The sequence below is a fragment of the Mustela lutreola genome, chromosome 2, assembly GCF_030435805.1.
Source record: "Mustela lutreola isolate mMusLut2 chromosome 2, mMusLut2.pri, whole genome shotgun sequence".
NCBI lineage: Eukaryota > Metazoa > Chordata > Mammalia > Carnivora > Mustelidae > Mustela > Mustela lutreola.
Window position 1 is genome coordinate 80,797,465 of NC_081291.1, and position 27,489 is coordinate 80,824,953.

At 38.3% G+C, this 27,489-nt stretch overlaps 1 protein-coding gene across 9 annotated transcripts in view; it reads left to right on the forward strand.

Annotated features, from left to right (window-relative positions):
- The window catches only part of NEK10 (NIMA related kinase 10), a 245,500-nt gene that overhangs the window by 186,331 nt on the left and 31,680 nt on the right, over positions 1-27,489 (forward strand). For 4 of the 9 annotated variants that reach the window (XM_059162436.1, XM_059162431.1, XM_059162437.1 and 1 more), the window contains 4 exons: positions 11,175-11,212; positions 11,312-11,452; positions 23,466-23,495; positions 25,333-25,433. In XM_059162436.1, the coding sequence (XP_059018419.1) occupies positions 11,175-11,212; positions 11,312-11,452; positions 23,466-23,495; positions 25,333-25,433 (310 nt within the window). Of the gene's footprint in view, positions 1-11,174; positions 11,213-11,311; positions 11,545-23,465; positions 23,715-25,332; positions 25,434-27,489 lie in introns of those variants that run through there. The other 5 variants (XR_009350869.1, XR_009350870.1, XM_059162432.1 and 2 more) reach the window with 5 other exon arrangements.

Sequence of the window (27,489 nt, forward strand, 5' to 3'; positions counted from 1 at the left end):
CGTGGACCCCATCACCTCCATATCCCAGCCAGCAGGAAGTAGAAGGAGCACATGGAGACGTGCCCCTTCCTTTTAAGGACATGACTCAGGCATTGTGCTCATCCCTTCTGCTCACATACCATTGGCCAGAACTTAATTATATGAACACATCTAGCTGAAAGGGAGGATAAATATGTTTGGGGGATTCTATTTTAAAAGTAAAAAGAACTCTTTTAGGACCACCATCAATTTCTCCAACAGTTATCTCTTGGACAAAAGACTAAAATGAAACTATTAAGTTGGGCCTTTTGAAAGTCCCTGATGACGTTCGTGAGGGTGATTTCCGCGACACTGGTGAGGTGGACAGGAGTGGAAGCTCGATCGTGGTGCTTTCAGAAGTTGCAAAAGCAGAGATGGGAAGGAAGCTACCAGTGAGCTGGCCAGTTAGCTGGCAAGCGATTTTTGATGGAAAAGGACCTTCTTAGACTCAGGATGACCTCAGGGTGGCTGGGACTCAGAAGAGGCAGCCAGTGGAGAGGAGAGATAAAGAGGGAAAGAAATTGCTGGAACACTGGCACAGAGTAGTGGAGCCCAAAGATCAGGTCTGGGAAAGAGGAAGTGACAGCCCTTTCTCTGTGTCTGAAGAAAGGGAGGCAAAGATAAAATTAAGCTAGAAAAGCAGAGAAGAGGGTTAGAAAAGATAATACTTGGTGGTTTCTGGTCATTAGATGACGTTAACTGCTGTGAGGATGGTCTAGATTTGAGGAGGGTGAAGTGAAGAAGAACCAGTATAAAAATGGGCAGACACCTGAGCGGAGACAGCTCTGAGATGAAGGTGCTGGTTGGGGCTGGAATGCATTGAAGCTGCGGGTGACCTTGGTCGGGGGCGTGGCTACATGCCATGGGACAAAAGGCTAAGGCCATGCTATGCTTCAGCAGTTGGGCTTTCTGGACCAGGCAAAGGAACATGATTCTGATTGACTTGTGCAAAAGGGAGGTTCATTCAAAGGCTTTGGGGGCCTTTGAGGAACCAGGGAATCAAACTTAAGAAGGAATGAAAGTCAGGTGAGCCGCTGCAATCTGTAGAGGAGACACAGGCTCAGAAAGGTCCTGGTGTTGGGACAAAGAAGCTCCCAGTCTGTTTGTTCCATCCATGTGTCACCTTTCTCAGGATCTGGTGTCCTGTGTGAGAGAGTCGGGGGGGCCTGGTTTGAATTAACACTCTATTCACTGCTGCGGGGAGGGCTGAGCTCCTGGATCTACTTCCATGAGGGGTCTTTGTTGGAGGGAGCAGGTTCTAGGTGCTAGGCAGCCAGAATGGAACTCTTTTCTGCTTCTGGGCTCAAGGGTGCTGCTGGGAAGAAGAATTCAGAATGAAGAACCTACTTAGCAAAATCCTGAGGGGTTCAGTTGGGTGGCAAAGAAGAGTTCCTAGAGAAAATCATTTTTGTAAATACCGAGTAGTGCAATTGCTGTTCTATTTTCAACATTTTGAGGAACCTGGGTATTTACCTTAAAGATACAAACGTAGTGATCCAAAGGGGCATGTGCACCCAAATGTTTATAGCAACAATGTCCACAATAGCCAAACTATGGAAAGAACCTAGATGTCCATCAACAGATGAATGGATCAAGAACATGTGGTATATATACACAATGGAATACTATGCAGCCAAGATTTCAAAAGAAATGAAATCTTGCCCTTTGCGACAACATGAATGGAACTAGAGCATATCATGCTTAGCGAAGTAAGTCAAGCAGAGAAAGACAACTATCATATGATCTCCCTGATATGAGGAAGTGGTGATGCAACATGGGGGCTTAAGTGGGTAGGAGAAGAATCAATGAAACAAGATGAGATTGGGAGGGAGACAAACCATAAGTGACTCTTAATCTCACAAAACAAACTGAGGGTTGCTGGGGGGCGGAGGGTTGGGAGAAGGGGGGTGGGTTTATGGACATTGGGGAGGGTATGTGCTTTGGTGAGTGCTGTGAAGTGTGTAAACCTGGCGATTCACAGACCTGTATCCCTGGGGATAAAAATATATGTTTATAAAAAATAAAAAAAGAAAGAAAATCATTTTTGTTTAGTCAAAGATACAGTACCATTGATTACTGATTTTTTTTTTTTTCACATAATGTTCAGGAATGGTTAGCGTGAAACTTTTCCTTGTCCTAACTCATTTCCAGTGTTGCTAGTAACAAAAGCCCAAGGAAAACTGATCCAAGTGCTTAAAATACCAGAAGCATAATTGAGGAAAGCCTACACATTTTTTAGTGGGCCAATGTGCAGAGGAGTGGTGGTTAGAAGTAATGGAGAGAGCAGGGGAAAGAGAAACAGTCCCAAACCCAAAGGAGAATGGAGAACGAGAATGGGGGATCTGGAGAACTTGGGACTTGAATGGTAAGATCACCTAAGGAGTTTCCCGGGCTTGCAGTTCCCTCCCATAGCCTACCTTCTGTCATCTTGTCCTTAAGTCACCACCTATACCCCTATGTTCCACAGATGTGGAAGCCCCACACAGGAGCCTGGAGCCATGGGAGCTCTTGCTCGTTTGGTCCAGCAAGGGGGGAGGCAGGTTTGGGAGACATGGCTATGGAGCTGGGGATCTGAACGCCTGGTAGCATGGAGTCAGTTTGTTTTCTTCAACTCTGGCATCAGAGCTTCTGTCTTAACCACATTGCAAGTTGAATAGATTTTTGTGAGCTGATCTGGAAATCTTTCCAACTGTTTGGGAACAGCGTTTGCATAGGAAAATGTTCCACATGTTTTCCTGCAAAATACTTAGCAAGCGCCCTCGGGAATGTAGCATTTCCCAATTTTGTGATTATTTATATTTCTAAGAACTTGATCAGAAGGCTTTTTTTTCCATTATTGGATAATTTATTCATTGATATGAAATTGCTTAAATGTATAGAAGAAGTGCAAAACAAGTATTTTAGTGCAAAAATACATTATGACATATGGGTTTTACTCCCCAGTTAAAAGAATTTTATGTTAAAATGGGAATTTCCAATCAGATAAATTTATGCATCTTGAAATTGTTAAATAATTCTAGTCTTTTTTTTTTTTTTCTCAAAGGACTCATGGAATTGTGTTATTTGCACAAATTCAGTTGAAGTCCAGACCTTCAAAAACAAAAGAAACATATTTATTACATGTTCTAGAGTTTGATATGTTTTTTTTTTTAAGATTTTATTTATTTATTTGACAGAGTCCACAAGTAGGCAGAGAGGCAGGCAGAGAGAGGGAAGCAGGCTCCCCGCTGAGCAGAGAGCCTGAGGTGGGGCTCTATCCCAGGACCCTGAGATCATGACCTGAGCCGAAGTTAGAGGCTTAACCCACTGAGGCATCCAGGCGCCCCTTGAGATGGTTTTTAAAAGCTAGTCATCATCTTAACATTTTATAGCTAGTTGGGTGAACCAGAATCAACAGAAAGGAGAAGTTCAAACTGAAGCTCATTGAAAAAGGGGATATTACAGAGCGTAATTACATTAACCCCTTTGAATTGTGGCTAATGACCACATCCAGCAGGTGGAAAATGGGAAATAACCCAAATGTTGAGATTGTTGGATCAGAAGTCACATCAGTGAATAGGACCGAAGCTAAAATCATATTTGAAAACTGTACTGTGTGTGGTAGAGTGTGACATGCCATCAGGGAACTCGGTTTGTTTTAAGACAAGCTCTCTTCCCTCAAGGAACTCAGAGTGAAACAGGGAGACAAGGGCAGACTTCAGAAGAGAAGAAATGACAAAAGACAGCCTATGATTCATGCCAAATGAGAGGAAAGAAGATTAATGACTTTTGATTTCCTTCCAAGCAATCCCCAGAGCTTCTCTAAATTGAAAAGAGACAACTCTAAAATGTACTTATGATTCTTTAAATTAAAAGACATTAAATAAAGCTTGAGTTATTTGCAATCTAACTTGTTTAGGATTTTTCTGGGTTTCTTGGTTTATACCAATAAGAAGCCATCCTGCAGAATATTTAGAAGCTAAATGAGAAGTTAGAATCTAAAAGAAGATAGCCACACTGCGTACTAGAAAATATTTAGAAGCTAAATTAGATGTTACGATATAAGAGAAAATAACAAAGTGACATAATAGAAAATATTTAGATGTTAAATAAGAAGTTAGAATCTAAAACAAGGTAGCAAAGCTTCAAAATAGAATAAAGATACATAGAAAATCAAGCCGTAGAGATTTTTTGGCTCTTCTATGCCACATATGAAATGGTAGACCAGTTAAAATGAGACCCGGAGCAGCTCTCCTTCTTGGGAAGCCTTACTGGCTCTTTAAAAAAGAGAATCGGTCTCATTTAGAAAAAACCACAGGTAAGTGCATGTTTGACCTGAGCATGTCTACTAGAGCTAAGAATTCAAACTTCATCCTGGCTAACTAGTTCAAAGAGAAAACTTAAGAATAAATTTTGAACTTATGTCAACACAGATATCAGGGCCCAGAATTAAGCCAATTATCTGCTGAAAAACCAAGTTACCTCCCTAATAACTCACCATAGACTTGCAAATGGAACTAGGCAGGGCAGCTTCTGCCCTCCTTAGGGAGATACTGGTATCAAGGCTGATGAGAGGAAACATCCCATTAGAACTGGAAGGCACCCTGGTGATCCAGGTCATCACCAGATGATGAAATGCTTTTCAGGACTATAATTAATCACAAGACCAAGAGAGAGCTAGTTCTCAACTATTGGAAGTTCTATGTTCCATCTATTAATTACTCAGCAGAAATGACATGAAATCAACAAATAATTCTTTTGTGCTCCTTTCCTTGCCAAACTCCTCCCCAGATCTCAAGCCTCCGTCCTCAAGTCACCAAAAGTCCTAGAAGCCAAACTGAAAACAACCAGATCATTAGAGAGAACTCCATTCCTCAGTCTGGAACTGGAGGCATTTACAAAGCAGAGATGAATCTCCAAACCCCCATTCCCAAGACTCCAGATGAAATCTCCCCCATCAGGATGCCATCCATATAGCAACCATTCCCAATGCTTTCCTGGCTCCCCAGAAAATCTGGAGAGGTCGATGGAGCAGTTTTTATACTATAGCAGTGGACCTTGGGGAGCTTCTGGTTGACCTACATTTCCTAATAATAAACAGGTCATTCATACTGTATGTGTATTCACGTAGTATAATTTGCTTTTAGGCTTTTGACTTACTAGAATAGACAGTTGATTTTACACCTTCATTTTTTTACATCTTTGCATGTTATTGGAGAATCATTAGCAGAAACATCACCTGGCATACACTTACATTTTTCCATTTGAATGTCACCAAATAACTGCTTTAGTTGCAATAGACCTATTCTACTAAGGTCTAATAGTTTGTTCTCCTGAAGATGCGGAACCATGAGATAACTAGAACAAGAAGTTCCAGCTAGTAAATAATGAAAGGCAGATAAAAATGAACTTAATGGTATATTTTTTATATATTGCTTTTAACAAATGCACACAGGTCATGTGATGGTCTAGTTGAACAACTTTTCTTAAATGAGAATGTGAGAAGTTTGTTTTAACAGTTTCAAAGAGGTATAATTCACACAAAATAAACTGCACATATTTAAAATGTGTAATATGATAAGCTTTGAATATGTATATCTCTGTGAAATAACAATTAAGATGGTGAACATATCCACCTACAAGTGTTCTTGTGTCCATTTTTACCTTCCCTTATGCTCCTCACTCCCCCACCCCAGGCATTCATTAGTCTGCTCGTTGCACTCTAGATTAGTCAGCATTTTAGAATTTCATCTAAATGGAATTATATAGTACATACTCTTATTTGTCTGGCTTCTTTTAGGCAGCATGATTATTTGGAGATCTGTCCCTCCAGTTTTCATAGTGTATCAATAGTTCATTCCTTTTTATTTTGAAGTAGTAGTCCATTGTATGGATTTATCATGGTTTGTTTTCTATTCATCTGTTAATGGACATTAGAGTGCCAGTACTTGGTTATAACAGATAAAGCTGTGACGAACATTTGTGTTTTTGTATGGATACATACTTTTAAAAATCTTGCATTGGGGAGCCTGTTTGGGGCTCAGTGGGTTAAGCATCTGATTCTTGATTTTGGCTCAGGTCATGATCTCAGGGTCCTGAGATAGAGACCTGCATCTGGCTCTACATTCAGTGTGGAGTCTGCTTGAGATTCTCTCTCTCCCTCTCCTTCTTCCCCTCCTGCTCATGTTCTCTCTCTCTCAGATGAATAAATTTTTAAAAAAGTCAATAAAAAAGTAAAAATCTTGGGTAAATACCTAGAAGTGAAATTACTGGAACATATGGTAGGTGTATGCTGAACTTTTTAAAAAACTGCCAAACTGTTGTCCAGAGTGGTTGTATACCATTTTTACAATCCCAGTTTTAGAGATTTGAACCCTACTCACACATTGAGAAAGGTTGAAGTGCATGATAGTATTTGTGGAAATCATCTTTTATTTTGATGTGTACATCTCTGAAATCATAAGGAGTAAGAAAGTAGAATTTACTTTTCATAGCCATCTGTCACAAAATCTCTCTTTTGAAGTAATCATATTAAATAAATATCTTTATTATTACTGTTTATTTGATATTTTTTGAACACTGACAGAGTTAGTCAGAGCTTGTTTAATTAATGTCTGTGTCAAGGAAAAAAAAACCCAAAATCAATAATTAAGACTGCCTTTGAAATTTCTAACATTAATCTATTTGAAATTTCTAACTTAAATAATCTAAATTTTGCCTCCATTACTACTTGTTAGGAAAGAATTAAGAATGGGTTTGACTTTCATCAGTTTCTTATCTGGATTTTAAAGTGTCAGTACATAGGTAGATAGTTCTCACCGATGAAATATAACATTTTATTTCAATTTACAAATAAATTATCCTGTATAGTGGAACTTGATAATGCACACACGGGCTTCAACCTATTGAACTATTACGTGCATTCACTCCTAGTAAGCTTTGGCCATTGTATTATGCCTTTCTTAAGAATATTCATTCATTTATTCAATTAATATTTATTATTGCATACTGTCACATACGAGGCAATGCCTGGGCCGTCTTTGCATTTCTCAGAATGCAATGTATTGCACACAGGTGCCGGACCACAAATACTCGTTAATTAACAGATGAATGACTGTTATCTTACCATATATTCTATACCTTTCATTAGAAGAGGACTAAAATCCCACTTACAGACTAGAACCTAGGAGCCTTTGCCGTAAGCACCCCCCCTGCCTTTTAAGATTCTGTTGCTTAGGCAACAAGATTTCTCCATGCCTGCTTGCATTCTGTTGCCAAGGCAACAGGGTATCATTGGCAGGTTGGTCTGAGACATCGAATGTTTGCGGTTTGGGAGATGCCTGTGGCTCGCAACTTCTTTGATAAATCAGGGTATGCATAATCATATTCAAGCATGTGAATTGACTCTAGTCTTGGAGTTACATCCAAGACAACTGGACATTTTAGACCATCCAGCATTATATATGTGACTAGAAAGACCTAGTGTAACCTCAGGGCCTATTGGTCTTGCCTCCTTTTAGCTGAAGTCTTGCTTATTTTGACTTGTGGGTATTCTCTACTCCCCCTTTTCATAATCCATATCCAGTTTTACTTAAATAAATACTGTTTGATCACTACTTGCCAGAATCAACCTAGCCTATCAAGCTGTCTTACAGAAACAATGAATTATCAATAAGACCACTTTATTCCTTTTCTGTGCTAGTTCTAAACTTTTGTGGCTAATTGCTTGTTTGCTTCTAGGAGTTCTTGGAGTAGGAGAGGAGAGCCTCAGGGGCGCTGTTCTCCTTTCCGGTAGTGACATCACTGCTGTTAACTTCACAGATAGGGGACAAGAGAACCCCACATAATGCCGGTGTTTTTCCACACATTATGAGTGTTGCTACCTGAAAGAGACTTCTAAGCAGTAAAGTGCTAGTTAGTTCAGATGGTATGATTACAGTAGCCTCAGAAGGCATTATCTTAATACTGTAAGTCACCTTTCTCATTTTGAAATGTTAAATATTTCTCCTTTTATCAACATCAGCTAGTACTAACTACTTTTCACAATTGAATTAAGTAATGTAATGCACCTCCCTTGGTCCAGAAGTATATTCAGAAGGATTTTACAAAATGAAAATTCTAGAACTCTATCTCCTTCATGGCTAAGACTCCCCTGACACAGTAATTATCCAAGTAATTTACCCTGCACTCGAAGCCATTCAGTGAGAAGTGGATTTAAGAAATTTCAAAGTTAATACCTTCAATCTCCACTTTACCCGTTATTGCTTTGGGGTGGAAGTTGTGGGCTAATATTCCAAACCAGTGCTTCAGTTTCTGCTTTGGCTTATAAATTCTGGATGAAGTTACCCCAGATCTGAAGAGAGTTGGAAGGGATGACCTTTCAGAATCCTTTGTAACCTTCCGTTTCTCTGAAATTCTGTTTCATCAGCCTGAAGTCCTATTAGTCAATTCCCATTTCAAAAGTTTCAGAGGACACAAGCTTCATTATATTAAGCCTTTTCACCAGAAAAGAACATTTCTGGAATGTTCTCTTTGTGTTAAATCATTTTTGTCTGTTTTCCAACTTACACTATCAAGGGAAACCATCCTCTGCAGCCATAATGTTCTGTTGGACATAAACATTCAATCCGATTCAGTCTAGAGGCAGACTTCCCTCAGGCTCTGCATAATTTCAATCTTTCGCCCATCTGTGGACCTAACAATCCTATAGTTAAATGTTTGTCACTTCTGGCTACAATGAGTCTGTTCTATTTGAAAATTTCAGATGACTAATCTTTCTTGTGATCCATGATATAATTTCCAGAGAAATTAACAGTTTTCCTGCTATACCCCTGCAAGCTTGTGAGTTTCAAGATGAGGGACTATTTCTTTTCACCATTCCTTCTGTATTGCCTGGCACAGTTTCTACACATAGTGGGCCCTTAATAAATATTGTTTTAATGAATGTGTGGTGGTTATTCTAAAGATCCCCTAAAGTTCATTATGCAGGAGTTTAGCGTTATATTAAGGAGTAACAAAGTTGGCAGCAACTTGGCAATGTCAGGATAGTCTGTTTCACATATATCACTGGCCCATTTTTTAATACGTACAAATGTTTGAAGCTTTGGATTCTTCAGGACAACTGGAATAGTCATCTACTTAGCTCGGCATGTGAGTGGTTATCAGCTATCAGAAGTACCCATAACCTTAGGAATAAAAGATCTCCACAAGTTACATTTTCTTTACCATTTAAGATTGTCTAAGAGGTATTGCTGGCTTAGCAGCTACAGGCCATGGGTATTAGCCTCAGGCATAATGTTTGTGAAGACAATGACAAGACCTTCCAAAGAAGAGTCTGGCATGCATTGTTGAATATGGAGGCCGATGGCCACATGTGGATCTTGAGCAGTTGAAATGTAGCTAGTGTGACTGAGGAATGAAATTTTAAAATTTTATTTTAATATTCATTTTAATGTCAGATATCTCATTAGATTTTTATAGTTAGTGCCTGCTAAAATAGTATTTTAGATAAATTTGGTTAAATAGGATATATTCTTAAAATTAACATCTCCTTTTTATTTCTACTTTTTGAAAATGTGGCTACCAGAAAACTTAAACTTTTATTTGTGATTTGCATGGCATTTCTGTTGGACAGTGGTAGACCTGTCTAGAAGGCTATGGCACAGGGTTACTCGTGCATGCTGTGATATACCATATGTCCAATGATATTCTGCTCCTCAGCTCAGCCTAGAAGCACCCTGCCCATATTTGGATACTACTGAGATTATGCCCCTCTTTGACCTTTCTGAGGGCAGGGCTTATCCATTTTCTTTCTTTAAACATGCCCTTATCCCAGAACTAGGGAGAGTTATTAACTGTGTAAGGCTGGCAAGTTTCTATTGACTTTTCACTGACTTAAGAACTTGTGCTGAGAAAGGGACAGAGACAATCGTGGGATCAGGAGAGGGCTGGCTTGGTGGGAGTTAGGAGGAGTGAAGAAGGAAAAAGGAAAAAGGAAGGAACTTACAATCGGCTTTGGTATTATTCCTGTACTCCAGCTGGGAGGAGGGTAAATGAGAGCCAATTTTGTTTTGCTTCATAATTTAGGTATGTGTTACATTTATATATCAAGATTTCTGTGCTTATAATGAAAATGTTGGGGTAAGAGATTTACTAGCCATGTTTATTTGTATTTAAATCCCTCCCTCCATTCCTACTCAGCAGATACCTATCATGTGCCTTGAATGTAGTAGATGTTCAGTATGTTTTCGTTGGGCTTAAATTTTGCATTACATTTTGTTACATTAAATTTGGTATAGTTCTTATAACTTGTCAGGGCACAGATGTTTCTTATTCCATTCCAAAATAACTATTAATAAATTAGCTGTAGATATCAGCAGAAAAAACAAGGTCAAAGGTTATTTATGGCTGTCCCTGGTGGTCTCTAAGGCCACCTCCAGGGGGTGGCACTAGACCAAAAATGCAAGATGATCAGGAAGTCTTGAATTTCAGGGCAAGGCAAACGAGCGATGTTAATAACACTGAAAACAAGGAAAAATATAATCCTCTTAAATGCAAAAGTCATCTTATTTCATAGGAATAGTTAAAATTTCTTTTTTAAGACAACAGGATCAAAGCATTAAAAAATACCACATGTGAAATTATAAACACTTGTATTTTTTACAGATTTAATTTATTTTAAAAAGAGAGAGGGCATGCCCAGAAGTGAGGCAGAAGGGCAGAGGGAGAGAAAGAATTTCTGGCAGACTCCCTGCTGAGCAAGAGGCCTGATTTGGGGCTCAATCTCATGACCCAGGGTCATGAACTGAGCTAAAATCAAGAGTCAGATGCTTAACTGACTGAGCTATCCAAGTAGTTATTTTAATGTAACTTTATCATTTTGATTTTAAGTATAAGAAGATTATCTAAGACACTAAGATGTAGGTTCTTAGTTATTCTTAGAGCTTATAAATCACTGTGATGAGACAGGGTTCTTCGATGTGCCAGTAGAATGTGAGGTCTGCTAGGGTTTGAATGGGCTTATTTTCCTCTTTATTAAGCTTCTGAGAGCATCTTGAAGGAAAATAATCTTTTTTTATTTTTGTATTATAAACCATGGTAAGGTATAGACTTTCAGTCAGTGTTGACCAAGTCCAAGTCGAATAAACCCTTCTAATAGCCCCTAATTCTGTTTTCAGGGACTTCACTGGTGGATTAGGATCCAGACCAAGACCAGGTAATTTCATGTTAGCAGTAACAAATTTGTGCATGCCTCCCTGATATTCAGTGTGATTTATGTTACAGTTTCATATCTTTCCCCCTTTTATTTCTTCAGCTTTGCTGCCTCTTGACCTGCTTCTGAAAGTACCACCCCTCATGCTCAGGGCCCACGTTAAGGAGATAGAGGCCGAGTTAGTGACGGGGTGGCAGTCCCATAGCCTTCCCGCTGTGATTCTTCGCAATCTCAAAGATCATGGTAGTACTTATTAGATCAAGTTTATGTCAAGCCCACAATGGGTGAATACAGAATTATAGTTGGGCCTGAAATGCCTGAATGATTCTTGGGAGGTAATTTTAATACAAACGGCAGGAGAATTTCATTTTGTTCGTCCACGATTATTAGTTTGGCAATTTAATAGTATCAAGATGCTTTCTGTGTTCACTTAATTTGATTGAAATAATATAGGCTATTTTTCTAAAGTTTACATTTTTGTTTTGGTGGAGATGTTAACCAGTTCAATTATTTGTGCTTAAAATGTATACCTATGAACAAAAATAATAGTTGTTTTACATTCATATTTCTTTTCTTTATTTTTTTTTTTAGAGAGAGAAAGAGAGAAAAGGGTGGGGAGGATCAGAGGGGGGATGGATTCTTAAGCAGGCTCCACACCTGGCATAGGGCACGATGCGGGGTTCAGTCGCATGACTCTGAGATCATGGCATGAGCCAAAATCAAGAGTTGGATGCTTAACCAACTGAGCCACCCAGGCACCCTACATTCACATTTCTAGAAACTCTACACCTATATGATATAAGGGAGTGAAGTTTATCTTTATTTCCTTTATTCTGACATAGCTAGTCTTTTTTGGTTACTTCTATTTGTATTTGATTAAAACAATATTATATAACATTGTTTTTCTAATAATTTAGAAATTAGAGATTCTTAAAACATAAAAGTAATGGTTTGGGGGAAAACAGAGTGTGTTAGTTGATGTTTCAAATTTCTATTAAAGAAGACCAAAGTTCAATAGTAATAGTTAAACTGTTAGCTAAACCTGGACAATTCAGGGAAAACATATGGTGATCATACTTTTAACATACGTATGAATATGTGCCTCTTTAGTATAAAGTTCTACTTTACTGTTTGATTAATTTGGAATATTGCTCATTGCTGTTTTCATTTTGGCTTCCTTAATTCACATTCTTTTGTAGAGTTAACACCTATGGTGAACATAAGCGATGTGAATTGATTTACTGTAACATTAGTCCATGTCTTCACTTTTATTAAATTTGCTTTGGAAGAGTTATTGACAGTCTGGGGCCATTTACACCATCAGCATAGATGCAAAAAAAGATGGTTTTGTTATTAAGATGTCCATAGCTATCATGCTGACCATGCTGTTTGGCATAAGGTAAGTTTATACATAACATAATCATGAAGCTAAAATTGTTGTTGATTGATTTTATAATAACAAAGCAGAAAAATGTATTTATGTAAGCAATTCACAGTTCTGCTGTGACTCATAATAGGAATTCTGTTTCTGAAAGGGCATGTTGAATTGGCCCAGTTTAAGACTTATTTTATATCCATGAAATTGGTCAGATCTCTTGACCTTTAAACAAACTAACTGCATGATAGCACAGTTTGCATGTAATATATTGTATTTCTTAGAGTGTGTTAGACCATCATAAAGTATACTGACAGATATTGTAGAATATATACTATAGTGTTGTCAGCGAATGCTAAAGTTCACCCACACAAAACTCTGTTTCTACTAATGTTATAGACACATTAGTGCATATGAAAGCATCTGGGTTGGTATCTATGGGTTATTCTAACTTTAAGTAAAAGAACTCTTGATTTTTCTCCATCTTAATGCAAAATTACTTTTCTGCTTAATAGAGAAGTCATACTTTTTAAAGTGTTGAGTTATTGACAGTGACGTGACTTATCACGTCTGCAAATGATGCTCCATTCCAGTTGTTACCCCCATTGTCTCTAGCCTAAGAAAATGAAGAGGTGACATTAATAGAGCCCTCCAACAATAGGGAAGCATGTTTGGATCAAGGTGTCATGAGACACTATTGGTTTGGGCAGTTGTAAGTTATATCTTGAATATTAGTTACTCAAAATAAGTAAAGCATGAAATGTGTGGATGATTAGCTTTTCTTTTCTTTTTCTTTTTATTTTTTCACAAGCAGTCTATATTAATGTATTTTCATTTATTTAACATTTGATTTAGCCTTTTTGGGTAGATAAGAACATGCTTGGATGAAAGGAACATTGTATATAACCAACAGCCCCAGCCTTGTATCGTCTAAATGTTCCAGAAAAAACTGTCAGGGAGGGAAGAATTTTGTCAAAACCTGGGTGTGCTCCTAGGACCATATCTAGAATGTAAACATCATTTTCCATATGCTCCGGCCGAAAAAATGGTGAGAGCTGTGATTTTAGAGTACCAAGTGGCTCTCTTATAATATAATTTTGTCTCTCTGGTCGTCCTAAAGTGAACTTCTAGCTTCATATTGTGGTGATACAAACTCCTGTAGAACGAATAACTATGGAACCATTTCAAGTTAGCACTACTAAAGTCTTCCTGTTCTGTCTTTTAATACTAACAAGATTGGGTAAAGAATTTATTTTATACATATTTTACACATATGATATATACATATACAGATACATGCAGTTCTTTGCCGTCAGAAATGGAAACTTAAGAATTTCTATCTTGCATGGACGAAAATATTGACACTAATTAACATGGATTGAATGAACGAACAAACATTTTTAACATGTTAAGTATTTTAGTTGCATTTCTCTAACTTTAGTCACTGATGGATTACCTAAGTACACAAATTTGACCATATCAGAGTATCATCTGTACTATTCTTTTCCTAATATAGGTTTCTTAATTTGACTCACTTTCTCAACTTAAATTTAGTTAAGGGAGAGTTTATATTCTTGCTACAAATGCAAAACCAGTATAGAATGACTTACCAAAAATAGATGGCAATTATAAAAATAAATGAAGTATAAGCAAAAAAAGTATTAAATTCTAGCTAGATATTGTTATCTGCTTATCCTGAGGTCTGTTTACTTTGTTATGAAGGAACATTAGTTACTGTTTGAGAAATGGTGTTGATATACTTGTTTTATACTAACCTACTCCTTAATATAATCAATAGAAAAGAAAATTGGAAAAGTTTTATATCTATTCTAATTAAAATGCAAGATTATGCTGTATTAAGTGCCCCCTGCTTTACGAGACTCAGTTCTTTAAAAAAATAATTGGTTGGTTCTGTTGTGTGTCAGTCTAACAACTAGATATTTTGAATGGGGGAAGCATGTGGTGTGTTGTGTCTGAAAAAGAAACAGGTCTTTCCTCTTGAGGTAGGGGACATGGTGTCATATATTTGTGAAAACTAAATCATACCAAAACATTTTATGAGGATTTTATCCTTTGTCAAGTACATTGAGTACATTTTAATAATGTGGTTGCCATTAACATGGGTCAAATGTAAATTTTCGGAAGCCCAAGTTTCAAGTGCAAATGTAATGTCAACTAAGAATATGGCCTAATTTGACTAGATTAACACTGACATTTCCTCTCCCTTGCTCACTTTTCCATTTCACAACAGTGAAGAGCCAGGCACTGCGCTGATATATGAGAATTCTTATGCTCTGCATTTTGAATAGGAATTGTCACTTCATGATTTCTGGGCTCTTAATTATGCTTTCTTACTAGATGACTGAGAAGCTATTTTTATACTTGTCTTTTGTTCATAAAGGTCAGATCTAAATAAAGTAGTCAGTGTTTCATCCAAGTATTCCAGAGAGCATAGCTTAATATTCCTGCCCTTGTCATTAGCAACCTTCAGTAGCTCACTTTCAAGTTAGTTATGGATATACAGTAATTAATGCTAAATTTTGCAATTACCAAAGTGGTTTGGAGTACATGCCTTCTCTTGTTTTATTTCATGGCCATTCTTTTAGCATATAAAAAAGTGCTCCCCAGATTTTAATAGAATTTCTTATAATGCTTGTCTATACCATGCAATTTGACATATAATTATATACTTTTATATATTGTTGTTGGGATTTGGATATATTGGTTAGAGTTCCCAACCAAATTATAAGTTTAAATATATCTTGGGTACTTTCTCTGAGGTCAGGCCCCTGAAAACTACTTATCGAGTAACCGATGCATATTACCACAATATAAACTGTTGTTCATCCTTGCTACTGAGAGCAACTTGCATAAGTCATCTTATGATGACTTAAAGAATGGGGAAAAATGATACTTTTAATGTTAGATTTAAGATTGGGGAAGCGGTGGGAGGCAATAAATTTCTTTTACCAGTGGTGATTTCCTTCCTAATTCTTCCTGCCAAAGGAGATAGGTCCCAGGTGAATGCTGCCTGGAGATGTAGATTTTTTTCAAGTTCTCTCCAAAGAGATACTCAGTCTCATGGACGTTACTGAAGATTCCAATCCAAGACCAAAATTTGCAAATTGCAGATCAGCTATTGAATGGCAGCCCACAACCCTGCCTTGGGAGTTTTTGTCCTGGGGGCAAGGCTAAGTAGAAGGAGAGGAAGAAAGCTACAACACCATTCAGTAGGAATAAAGGAGGTCGGTGTGGCTGGGATAGATTGTAGCAATGTACAAAATAATTGAGTCAATGGAGAAAGACAAGGCTCTCAAATTCCAGACTATTATTACTAATGCTTTTTAATAGAACTTAAAAACAGTTTCAGAGTGCTTACAATCCCCTCTGAATTATTTACATATGGTACTTTGAATATTGAGTACAGTGACAGGTGAGTCAATATTAATAAGAAAGAGGCAAGAGACCTCTTTCTTCTAGCTAACCAACCACCTGCCCTCTCATATAGCTGAGACCTCACTATTCTTCTTAATTAATGAATTAATTAATTTGAGAGAGAGAGAATGAGTGTGCACACAAGTGTGGGGGCAGAGGGAGGCAGACAATCCTGAAGCAGACTCCCCACTGAGCACAGAGCCTAATGCAGGGCTCAGTCCTAGGACCCTGAGATCATGACCTGAGCTGAAATCAAGAGTTGGCCGTTTAACCAACTGAGCCACCTAGGTGTCCCATAGAACCCACCTTATTTTTTTTTTAAGATTTTATTTATTTATTTATTTATTTGAGAGAGAGAGATAGACTGAGAGAAGAGAGAGCACAAGCAGGGCAGAGGAAAGTGAGAAGTAGACTCCCCACTGGGCACAGAGCCTGAAGCGGGACTCGAGCTCATGACTCTTGAGATCGTGAGCTAAGCTGAAGGCAGCCGCTTAACCAAGTGAGCCACCCAGGTGCCCTCCACCTTTTTAAAATATATTTTATTTATTTATTAAAGAAAGAGAAAGCACATGCAAGGGGAAGGGCAGAAGGAAAGGGAGAGTGAAAAGCAGACTCCCCATTTAGAGGGAGCCCTATGTGGGGCTCGATCTCCCTGTCCTGGAATCCTGAAGGCAGACTCTTTTTTTTTTTTTTTTTTTTTAAAGATTTTATTTTTTTATTTGACAGAGAGAGAGAGAGAATCACAAGTAGGCAGAGAGGCAGGCAGGGCAGGGGGGAAGCAGGCTCCCTGCTGAGCAGAGAGCCCGATGTGTGGCTCAATCCCAGGACCCTGAGATCATGACCTGGGCTGAAGGCAGAGGCTTAACCCACTAAGCCACCCAGGCGCCCCCTGAAGGCAGATTCTTAACTGACTGAGCCACCCAGGTGCCCCAGACCTCACCCATTCTTAACTGACATTCCTCACTGTGGATTCTATAGATTATTTGGGATATTTTAGAGAGTGTGTTAATTTTTTAAAAAAATTGTACAACTATTTCTTGTTTTCTACTGTATCGGAATGCAAAAGCACAATTCTTCTTTAAGTTATTCTTTAGCAAGTGTCCTAGTTTTATTTAACCCATTATTGATAGAACTAGATGGAGAATAAAAGAGCTAGTTCCAAGAGCATTTGAAGAACAAGGATTTGTATAGTCAAGAAAGAAAAGCTGAAATAACATTGTTAATTGAGCATAAGACTGGTGAAATAAAACTATATATTTTTGTAGTTAACTTATTGATCAGTGTGTAAAGTCATACCAATACATCAGTTTCTGCAAGTCATACCAATACATCATACCAATACATCAATTTCTGCAGTCATATCAATACATCAATACATCAATTTCTGCATACCAATACATCAATACATACAATAGGATGTAAACTGCTTGTACCTTTATTGGTGTGAATTATTGGTTAGGTATACTGGGACATTACCCAGTAGCATTAGACTGGGATCAAATGGAATTATTAGAAAATGCTCTAGCATATTGTCTGAGATTCATACAATAATAATTTTTCCTATTCTCCATGACTGGGATAAATTCTTCTTGTTCAGGTAATTGAATGGGGCTTGGTGTGCCATCTTTTCTTTTAGTGTTGTTTTGTTTTGTTCTTTAGTTTGATTGATTAGTTTTGTATCCACAGTGCTGAACATAGTGTGTTTTTGCACCACAATATTTTCTTCTTGAGAATTCTGGGTTACATCAATAGAGTTGACTTTTTAAAAAAAATATTCCCTCTAGGAAGACTAAAGGGAGCAAACATGACTTGCATAGTCATTGTAGCATAGTAAAAGAAATAACTAAGTCAGTGGAGAAGAGTCAGGCTGAATGGACTACACCAAATGCATATGCTATTTTTAGGCCACAGATTGAATACCAAAAATCTAACTTTTTATATTTTCCCAACGCTAAACTTAATTTTTATATGGAACCCCATTCCACATATCAGAACACTGGGTCAATTACCTAATAGGTAAATTTCAGTGTGTTAGTGATTTCTTTGTCAGCTTAAAATTAGACAAGCTGAGGCTTGCTCTTCTCTCTGTTCTCTGAGTGGCATTTTTGGCCTTGTGGTACTGGGGTTTTGAGACAGCCTGTGCTGGTATTTGATCTGACTACTGAGTATGCTTATCCTTCCACATTGACATCCAAAGAATGTAGTGGCACGACCGTGCCTGATTTCCAGTTCCCAGTCCACACGGTTTCATCCGTGGCCATGAATGAAAGCAAGACCTCTATAGGGCACACTCTCTCATTCTGGCAGTTCACCATCTCAGGGGCCTGGGAGGGTTCACTGGTTCTTCTCCACTTCTCTGGGCCTGGAAACTTCAGAACTCAGCAGGCCCTCTGTCTCTGACACCCTGGAAAGCTATATCTCCTATCCCACCCTACCCCCTGCTGTGGTGCAGGGAACATCTCATGACTAGGGTTCTCAGCGTTCCCTACGGGACCTGAGCCCACAGCCCTACCACTCTTGAGGGAAAGGTTGCTTGGCAACAATTCTTTTGAATCTCTCTTGCCTTCTTCTTAGACTATTGCTTTTTAAAGCCCAGAAATGTACTCTCACTGTTCTTTGGTTCCTCTCTGCTACCCCATCTTGGGCAATGCTAGCCTCACACTCCACTGCTTGACAATAGGAGGCTTCTGAAGTCAAAAGTAAGTGTAGAAAATGATGTAGCAGTAAATTCTCTACACCACATCCGCCTTGGGTATTATATAATCACTTCTAGGAACTTCGACCTTAGACATCCCGAGATTATATTTTATAGCTTGAAAAAGTAACTAAAGAGGTTGCACGTTTAGAAGTGAGGAAAACCCTAATCCTCACACATGAACAAATTAAACATGAACAGGATGTGAGATGCGTATTATAAAGGTGATTAAGCCAGAATTCAAGAAGGAAGGTCTTCAATGCAGCCTTGCTTTTTTGGCCTTTAAACAGCTTGTTTCTGAAGATTCCAGTGAAAGGGGATGAAAAATTCTGATCACCCAGTGAGTAAAAAGAAGCTGAGACTTTGATGGAGCTTCCTGCCATCTTGTGGAAAATACTGCCAGGGGAAGTAGGAGGAAGTGGGGCGGGCTGGAGGCGAAGGGGGGTGACTAGGTGCATACTGTCAAGTCTCTTCCTAATAATTCCTACCTGCTTGTGGAAGTGCTGGTCAGTCTTGAGAAGGATTCCATTTCCAAGCCCACTAGTCATCATCCTCTCTGTCACTTCCCTCTCACTTTCCATGGGATGTCCTTCTCCCAGTGACTGGAATCCAGTCTTCAGCAGTGTTCTTGGCTTCTGTTCCCCATGGTCAGATGGCCACCATCATGCTATTCCAAAGGTCTTCTGACTTTGGCTCTGGGCTGCTTCTTATGAGACGGCCTTTCCTGAAACACAGTCACCCTTATGGCTCCTCACCATCGTATACAGTGCCTGACTACCTCTTTAGCTATACTCAGTACTGTACCTTTTTATTATATAGCACACTAGATAAATTAGACAGCTTGCTGACGCCTTCACTTAGTTGACTCCTGCTTTTGCTGAAAACCGTTCCTTCTGCTCAGAACCTGCCACTCATGTATACCTTCCCTCACACCAAATCCATGTCCTATGCTTCTGCTTATTGAAGGCTTACCAATTCTCCCTGGTCTTCTCACTTGTTAACTCTCTATCCCCCATCTTCTGGTTATCTGGGTGAATTTTTCATGAACCTTTTTAGGTGCAGTATCCTTTGTTGTACTTCTGGTGCCTTCTACGCTGTTGGCCGTAGATGTAGATTGTTGAACATTTGTAGTTTTGAACTATTATTCAGTTACTTTATTTCATTTTACAGAAGCTAAGGAAAAAGGTGAGAGTAAATCTGATTTACTCTACTAAAATTTAAAGGGTTGCATTGTCTTTCAACAGGGCGTTTGGTCAAATACAGAGAAGCCAATATATGCTTTGGCCCCATCCATAGAGTAAAATTATTCCTTGCTTCTTCAGAATCCAAAATGTTCTCTTCTGCAGTTGTTCAGAATTTCCTGACTCTCAGCAGAGAGAATTCAGAAAAATAGGAGTCTATATTATATCTTGGTCAACTTGGTTACAAACTTGAAGTGTAATCCATATTTTGTTCAAATCGTAGTAATTAACAGCTTCAGGGCTTGTGTTGTGAATTGTAGTTTCTGTAGACTGGATATATAGCAAAAATCAAGTCTCAAAGCACCAGGAAAGAACCCCTAACTTGTCTATTGTAATGTGCCGTGAGTAAAAAAGCAGAGAGAGTATACTACACAGACTACAAAGACCTAATGCTTCCTGTTTACTACTAGTAGATGCTTTCCAAAAATATTTAATCCATTAAATGTACAAAGGCCTAGATAGAACATCATGTTAAAAATAGTGACCCTTTTGGCACCTGGGTGGCTCAGCGGGTTAAAGCCTCTGCCTTCGGCTTAGATCATGATTCCAGGGTCCTGGGATTGAACCCCTCATCGGGCTCTCTGCTCAGCAGGAGCCTGCTTCCCCCCCCTCCCCCGCCTGCCTCTCTGTCTCCTTGTGATCTTTGTCTGTCAAATAAATAAATAAAATCTTTAAAAAAAATAGTGACCCTTTTAAGAGAAATAGTATTTGAAGCCTGGGAAGGAGCATAAATATTACTTTATATTGGAGGTAACCAGAGGAATTGTATTAGTGATGAGTCAGGAAGAGAAGTGGGAGCCCCTCAGCTCCTGTTGAGACTCAGTCAGTGAGTATCTTAGGACCTGCTTCATTTCATGGTCCAGCCATCACCTGCTCTGTGATGTCACTGGACAGTTTCCTTAACCTTAACCTTCCTTAAAAAAAAAAAAATTTTTTTAAAGATTTATTTATTATTTTAGAGAGAGAGCACATGAGTAAGGGGAGGGTCAGAGGGAGAGAATTCCAAACAGCCTCTGCTCTGGACATGGAGCTCCATGTGGGGTTTGATCTCATGACCCTGAGATCATGACCTGAACCTAAACCAAGAGTTAGAAGACCAACCGACTGTGTCACCCAGGTGCCCCATCTAATCTTACTCTCTTTATCTGTAAGACGAGACAAGAACAGCTACCCTTCAGAAGTTTTCAAGGATTAGATGAAGCTGAATATGTAAAACCCATCCCCGTGTTTGCCCCAAGTTCATGCTGAAAAAGCACTGGTCTTCCTTTAGGTTCTCCTACTTTTTACCCTAGAGAGGTGGGAAAAAAAATTGCTATTTAGGCTCATGCTCACCAGAGTAAGATAACAAATATAATTACTTTTAAAAATTTCTGATACCTTTAAATAAATTAACTTTTATAAGGAATTTTGAAGTTTCCTTAAGTTTTAAAATTAAATCCACTAATTAAAGTCACTATTATAATAAAACTAGAAAAGGAATTTAAAATTGAGTCAATTTTAAACTTAGGTTTGATTTAAATTTTAATAGGACCAAATATTGTCTATCTTTTGTAGTAGGAACTACATGTTTTCATATGAATCATAGGAATACTATAAATGACTGACATTGGAATATAATCAGCCTCTGTGATATTTTTTAAGAGAATATTATTTTAATAAAAATATTCAGGACAAAATTATCACCATAATTATGTGTTGTATGTTTTTTGTGAAAAGTTAGGAAACGTAGTATTTTTAGTTTGCCGATCTGACAGATTTATTGAGAGAGAACACTTTAAAACTCAGAATGGTATGGCTAACATTTGCTACAAATTTGGTAGTTATCAATATTTAAATAAACAATAAAAATTAAAAAAAAAACAGTACATATGTGAATTTTTATCACTATTGTTTTCCTAAAATTATTAAGGGCTAAATAAATATACATTCTGATGTAAGGAAATATAAAATTTTGTGAGCATTTGATCAGGTAGAAGGGGGGGTTAATGGTTCTCATACCCAGGATGAGCTGAAGTAGTTCAGGAAATCAAGAGGGTTTGTAAATGGTATAGCCAGTATATAGAACTATCATTCGTAGTCTCAGAGTTCCTCTTCCCCTCCAGTCCTAACTCATGAGATTACTCACATCTCAGTAATCCTGCCAGAGCACCCCTGGAGTGCTGAACTGGTCCTGGGATCCCGTCTTGCCATTTTACAGCAGCAGTAGGTATCTGAGAGACTTCCTGGTGGTCTCTAAGACTAAAAATTACTTTTAGTCTAGGTGATAGGGATGGGATATACCCTTTAAATTGAAAAGAAGTAACAAATTAAGTAAAAATACTCTTAACATACAAAATACAATAAAAGCATTAGTATTTAGACTACATAAAGAGCACTTACAAATCACTGCAAATAAGCAGCACGGGACGGAAACAGGAAATTCACCGAAGAAGTACAATAGCCTCTGTTAGGTAAACACAAAATAAAACAAATTCAGATGGGCAAAATTGAGAAGTTAGATAATGCATAGCGTTGATTAAGGTGTAGAAAAATGGATTCTCTTCCGGTCAGAGTGGAAATTGTTTCAGCTACTTAATATGTATTTGTTAAAATAAGAAATATGTGTATCTGAGGGCCCAACTATTTGATTTCTCCTATCTCCCTGAAGGGACCTTTTGTCCTTAGACACAATGAGGCATGTGCCTGTGTGCTCATAGCAGCATCATGTATAATCATCAGAGACTGAAAGCAAATTAAATTCCCTCTAAGACAGAAGTGGCTAAAGTAACTGCTACGTGCAGAACATGTAGCACTCTTTAATGATGGTTATAAAGAATGGCCTAGAATGGTGTGTGTTGATAAAAAAGAATGTCCATGACAGACTGAGTCAAGAAGAAAAAAAAATTTGTAACACAACCTTATGATGTGTCCCCATTTAATTAAAAAGAGAGAAATAAAGAAAGAAAGCATGAGGTAATACTATAGACTTTCTAAAATAGTAACTTCCAAACCCTTTTGGAAATGACCTTCAATAAGAAACACATTTTATATCGCAACTGAGCAGGCCCTTACTGTATGCATGCACTCTGAAATTCTTCTATCCTGTTCCATGTCATTCCATTCCATTTATCAAAATGCTGGTCACGACCCATTAAACTGCTTTCAGGATTCAACTAGTATTTGAAAAATACTGTTCTGAAAGTACACAGTAAATGGATATGAGGGCAACACACCAAGCTGATGTCAGAGGTCACTTCTGGGGGAGGCACTGGGGTGAGGGTGGGGGTCTTCCAGGGAGCCTCCAGCCCTTTCTGTAATACCCGGGTTGTTTTACGATGGACACGTGTAATTAAACATTTTTAAATTGATTTTTTTTAGAGAATGAACAATCAAAATTATTTCGAAAGACAAAGATTTACTGGGACTGAGAAGAGTGGTCAAGAGGTCTTAAGAAAATTTTAAGTTGCTTTGCATAATTGAGTAGTTCAGAAGACAGGCATTCTAGCTAACCATCTCTGTTTTTGTGTTTAGGGCCACAGATGAGCACATTCTTGTGGCAAGGTAGAGTCAAACCCGTGTGATATCCCACTCAAAATGTCATCACAATCTCAGAACTCTGCCACGCTGTGAGATTTTAACTCGTCACCTATGAATGTTAAGTCCACGTATCAAAAACATAGAGTAGTCAACTTACAGGTGATCCAAAAAATCAAACCCTCCAGCTTCAGAAAATGTGAAGTTAATGTTCCTGTAGCAACAGCATCTTGGCCACCTTACACGGTCTGTAGTTCTCAGTATGGATATAGAAAAACAAATACTTACGTTTTAAGAATCATTTCTACAGGAAACACCACTGTAGAAAATTTGACATATGTACAACATGGCCATCTCTGCAGGCTAGAGCAGATACCTCCAGCATTCCGTTTTCTATTTCAGACCTACTTGAATTCTTTCTGACTTACCTTCACATTTTTACCCTAAGGGTAATTTATCAAACATCATCCTAATGTCAAGTAATTGATGCTTAAAAACACTTAGACACAGTGCCTAGGGTAGGTAAATCCTTTGCATTTCAAACATTTAAACAACGTATTAAACGCAGATAAGCTGGAACTGGATAATTCTTAATATGGATTTCTTAACTCAGTAAAGATGCCCATAAAGAAAATGGTACTTCTTTAAACATTATGTTTGTTTTCTTTTTGTGTCTGTGTCCTAAATATTAATTGTCACATGCTTATAATAGAACAGGTTGAATCTTTTAATGACCACATGAAATTTTTTCACTGAATGTTCCGGAAACAATTTTTTATGGTAAAAAAAAAAAAAACTTTCTCAGAAATCATTTATATAAGAATTATTTTTCAAAATTTTAGCTGTTGCTAAAGCAATGATTATGTTCACACTGAACTTTCTACAGACTCAAGGTGGTATGGAGGGAAGTAGAGAGGGCCTTCGGAGCTGTTCTTTTTGTAGAAAGCATGCTATAGGTCACACCAAGGAAGAGCAGGCGCAAGAGGAACTGGGGGGCGGCGGGAGGATTCTCTACATCCACATATCTGAAGTCTCTCTTCCATTTTCTTCAGTGTGGATCTGAGGGTGGGAAGAGTCAGAGGTGGCCTTGCAGCTAATTTAGAGTTTTATATCCCTCAAATTTAAGAATGGATGACTTGTGGCTATGACATCTGAAGCTGAGAAAGCAGCTGAGAAAGCAATTTGGTACCAAGTTAGCCTTGAACTGTGAAAAGTAGTGTGGCTGGATGATAAGGACTCAGGATAAATGATAAAATGTATCTCATTTAGACCTGGAGAAATATCCAGGTGAAAATTTGTACTAATCAAAGGCTACAATCACTTTCAGTCCCTTGATTATTACAAATTATACATTTTTTGATTTTTGGTTTTTGTTTATTTCTGTTCTTTTTGTTTTTTCCTCTGTAAGATTGCCTATTCAGCATTTGCATCAGTAGTTTTAATAAAATTAGTTTTAAAATATGGTACTAAGGGCATAATGACTGTAAAATTTAAAAGTCTGATAGTCTGTTAACTGCATCTAGCTGTAGCCCAGCTTTTCAAAGGTCACAGTATCCAAAGCACCACTGACTCCTGGTGAAAGCCTGACATGATTGCAGGCAAAATTTCCGAGTCTTTTAGATGTTATAAAAGGTGACATTGTTATTTTCCTTAGCAGTCTTAAAAGTAAAGGAAAGAAGTCTTGCATCCCATATTGTAAAATATTGAAGTGTTACAGGGTCGGGTTTCTGCATATTATTTCATTGGTAGGTAGGATAAGGATCTTAGCTTAATTTTTTTTCAGAATTTTACACCATTTTTCACTAATACCACTTTTGAAGAGAAAACCAGGATCTTGACTAACTGCAGAATTTATCATCCGCAGCATCTGCAGGGATTGCTGTGTCCCAGAGGAAAGTACGACAGATCAGCGATCCTATTCAGCAGATCTTAATTCAGCTGCACAAAATCATCTACATCACACAGGTCAGCGTACGAGCTTTTTATTTCCTTTTCATCTCAAAAACAAGTTTGATGCTAATATTGTTGAAAACTACTTTGTGGCACTTTCACTTAGAATGAATGCTGATTTTTATCCTCTCCAACTACATATATTAGGGAACATTCTGGCTTAGCAGCAGGGCTGGAAAGGTCATTGGTTTAAAAAAAGCAAATATGGCAGGTTTCCCCTATGGTTCCTAACCTACTCCTGCATTGTCAGTGTCCCATTAAAAATAAACTACAATACAAATGGCCCTTCAGTGTGGGGATGAAAGGGGACAGAGCTGAGTTCTGAACAGCTTCGCTACAGGAAAGAAAGAAAAGGAGTGCCCACTCACTAATCTTGAGGATGCTGGAACATCCTCAGAGAACATCTCAGAGAAATGAAAACACAAGGTCTGAGATTATTGACTCTTAGGCACTGAGGATGCAATCAGTTAGAAAATGGCTATTAATAATTTATAGAAATCTATCTAGTATCTATATATCTAATAATTTGCAGAAAGCTATCTGATAAGCAAATTGAATGTTCATTTATCAAAGTTGTCCAAAGTCCTATTGTTAATAAGAAAAGAAATTTTTGTAGATGAAGTGTAAGCATTTGGACAAGAAAGTAGCAAGTATTTTGAAGCTTAAGATTGCACATCTTATGCAGTTCATTCATTCATTCATTCATTCATTCCTTTGACATATAATTATTAGGTGTCTATGATTAGGTGCTACTGTTCCATGCACTTGAAACATATCAAAGAGTGAAACACATAAACATTTCCTCAGTCTAAGATCCAGAGAGCCAATCTGGCGATTCTGTCAGTTGCCAGTTGTGGCAATTCCAATTATACATTCAAGTACTAGAGGGAAATTCCACCAGGTCTGTGGACTAGCTGGGTCCACTGTAAGTCATACTGAGCTATTACACTTAACCTTCCCCCAAAAGCAGACAAACGGACAAAAGATACATGCCAACTGGTATGCCACGCTGGCATTAGCAGACTCTAGCAATTGGTGCTAGTTTACAGCCAATGTCCAGTTCTCTGAAAGCCTGTGTATTTCCTTCTCCCCAGTGAACAGTCACTCTGATAAATGGCTGCAGGTCTCTCTGGGCAAGGCTTGAAGGAAAATTTATAGCGTATACTTAACAGCAGTGTTTTGGGGCCCTTCCTAAAGAGGTCCCAGCTTTGCCACTAACCAAGGACTTTGGGTCTTTGAATTGACTGACACTATATGAGAGTCCATGACTCTCCACTGTGGCAACAGCAACAAAATCAGTTTTTTTGTTTGTTTGTTTTTTGGTTTTGGAGTGTTTTTCTTATTTGTTTTGTTTTTTGGTGGTTTGTTTTTGTTTTTGTTTTTGTTTTGTCTACCAAGCCTAGTGTTTCTTTTCTGTTGTTTAGATTCTTTTCTGTTGTTTAGATTAAGGAATAATCTAGTAAGCTGACCACCTATTTCCTTCCCAGGAACACCCTTGTCAGTTAACCACCACCAAAAAAAATCTATGGGCCAAGGCATTCTAATTAACAGTACAACTCTCTCACCCTCCATGGTAAATGTCGCTGGTGGTTAAGTGCTGTCATTTGGCTTTTGCTTCTCTGGGGTCACATGATCCTCATCAGAATCCTGTAGTTTCCGTGTTGTCCCTGGCCTACAAAGGAAAGCAACCACAGTAGTTTTTTTTTTTTTTTTTTAATAAAGATTTTATTTATTTACTTGACAGACAGAGATCACACGTAGGCAGAGAGGCAGGCAGAGAGAAAGGAGGAAGCAGGCTCCCTGCTGAGCAGAAAGCCCTATGTGGGGCTCAATCCCAGGACCCTGGGATCATGACCTGAGCCAAAGGCAGAGGCCTGATGACTGAGCCACCCAGGCGCCCCGACCACAGTAGTTTTTAAGGATGCCGGGGCTCCCCTCTCTAATTTATTTCTCACTGCCTTAATGACAGGAGTAGCTTCTCAGTGTTCTTGCTGAACGTAATTGGGGAGTGAGTGTGCAAGTCACATACGGTAAATCTACCCCAACATTCCTATCTCCAGGCCTTTGAATT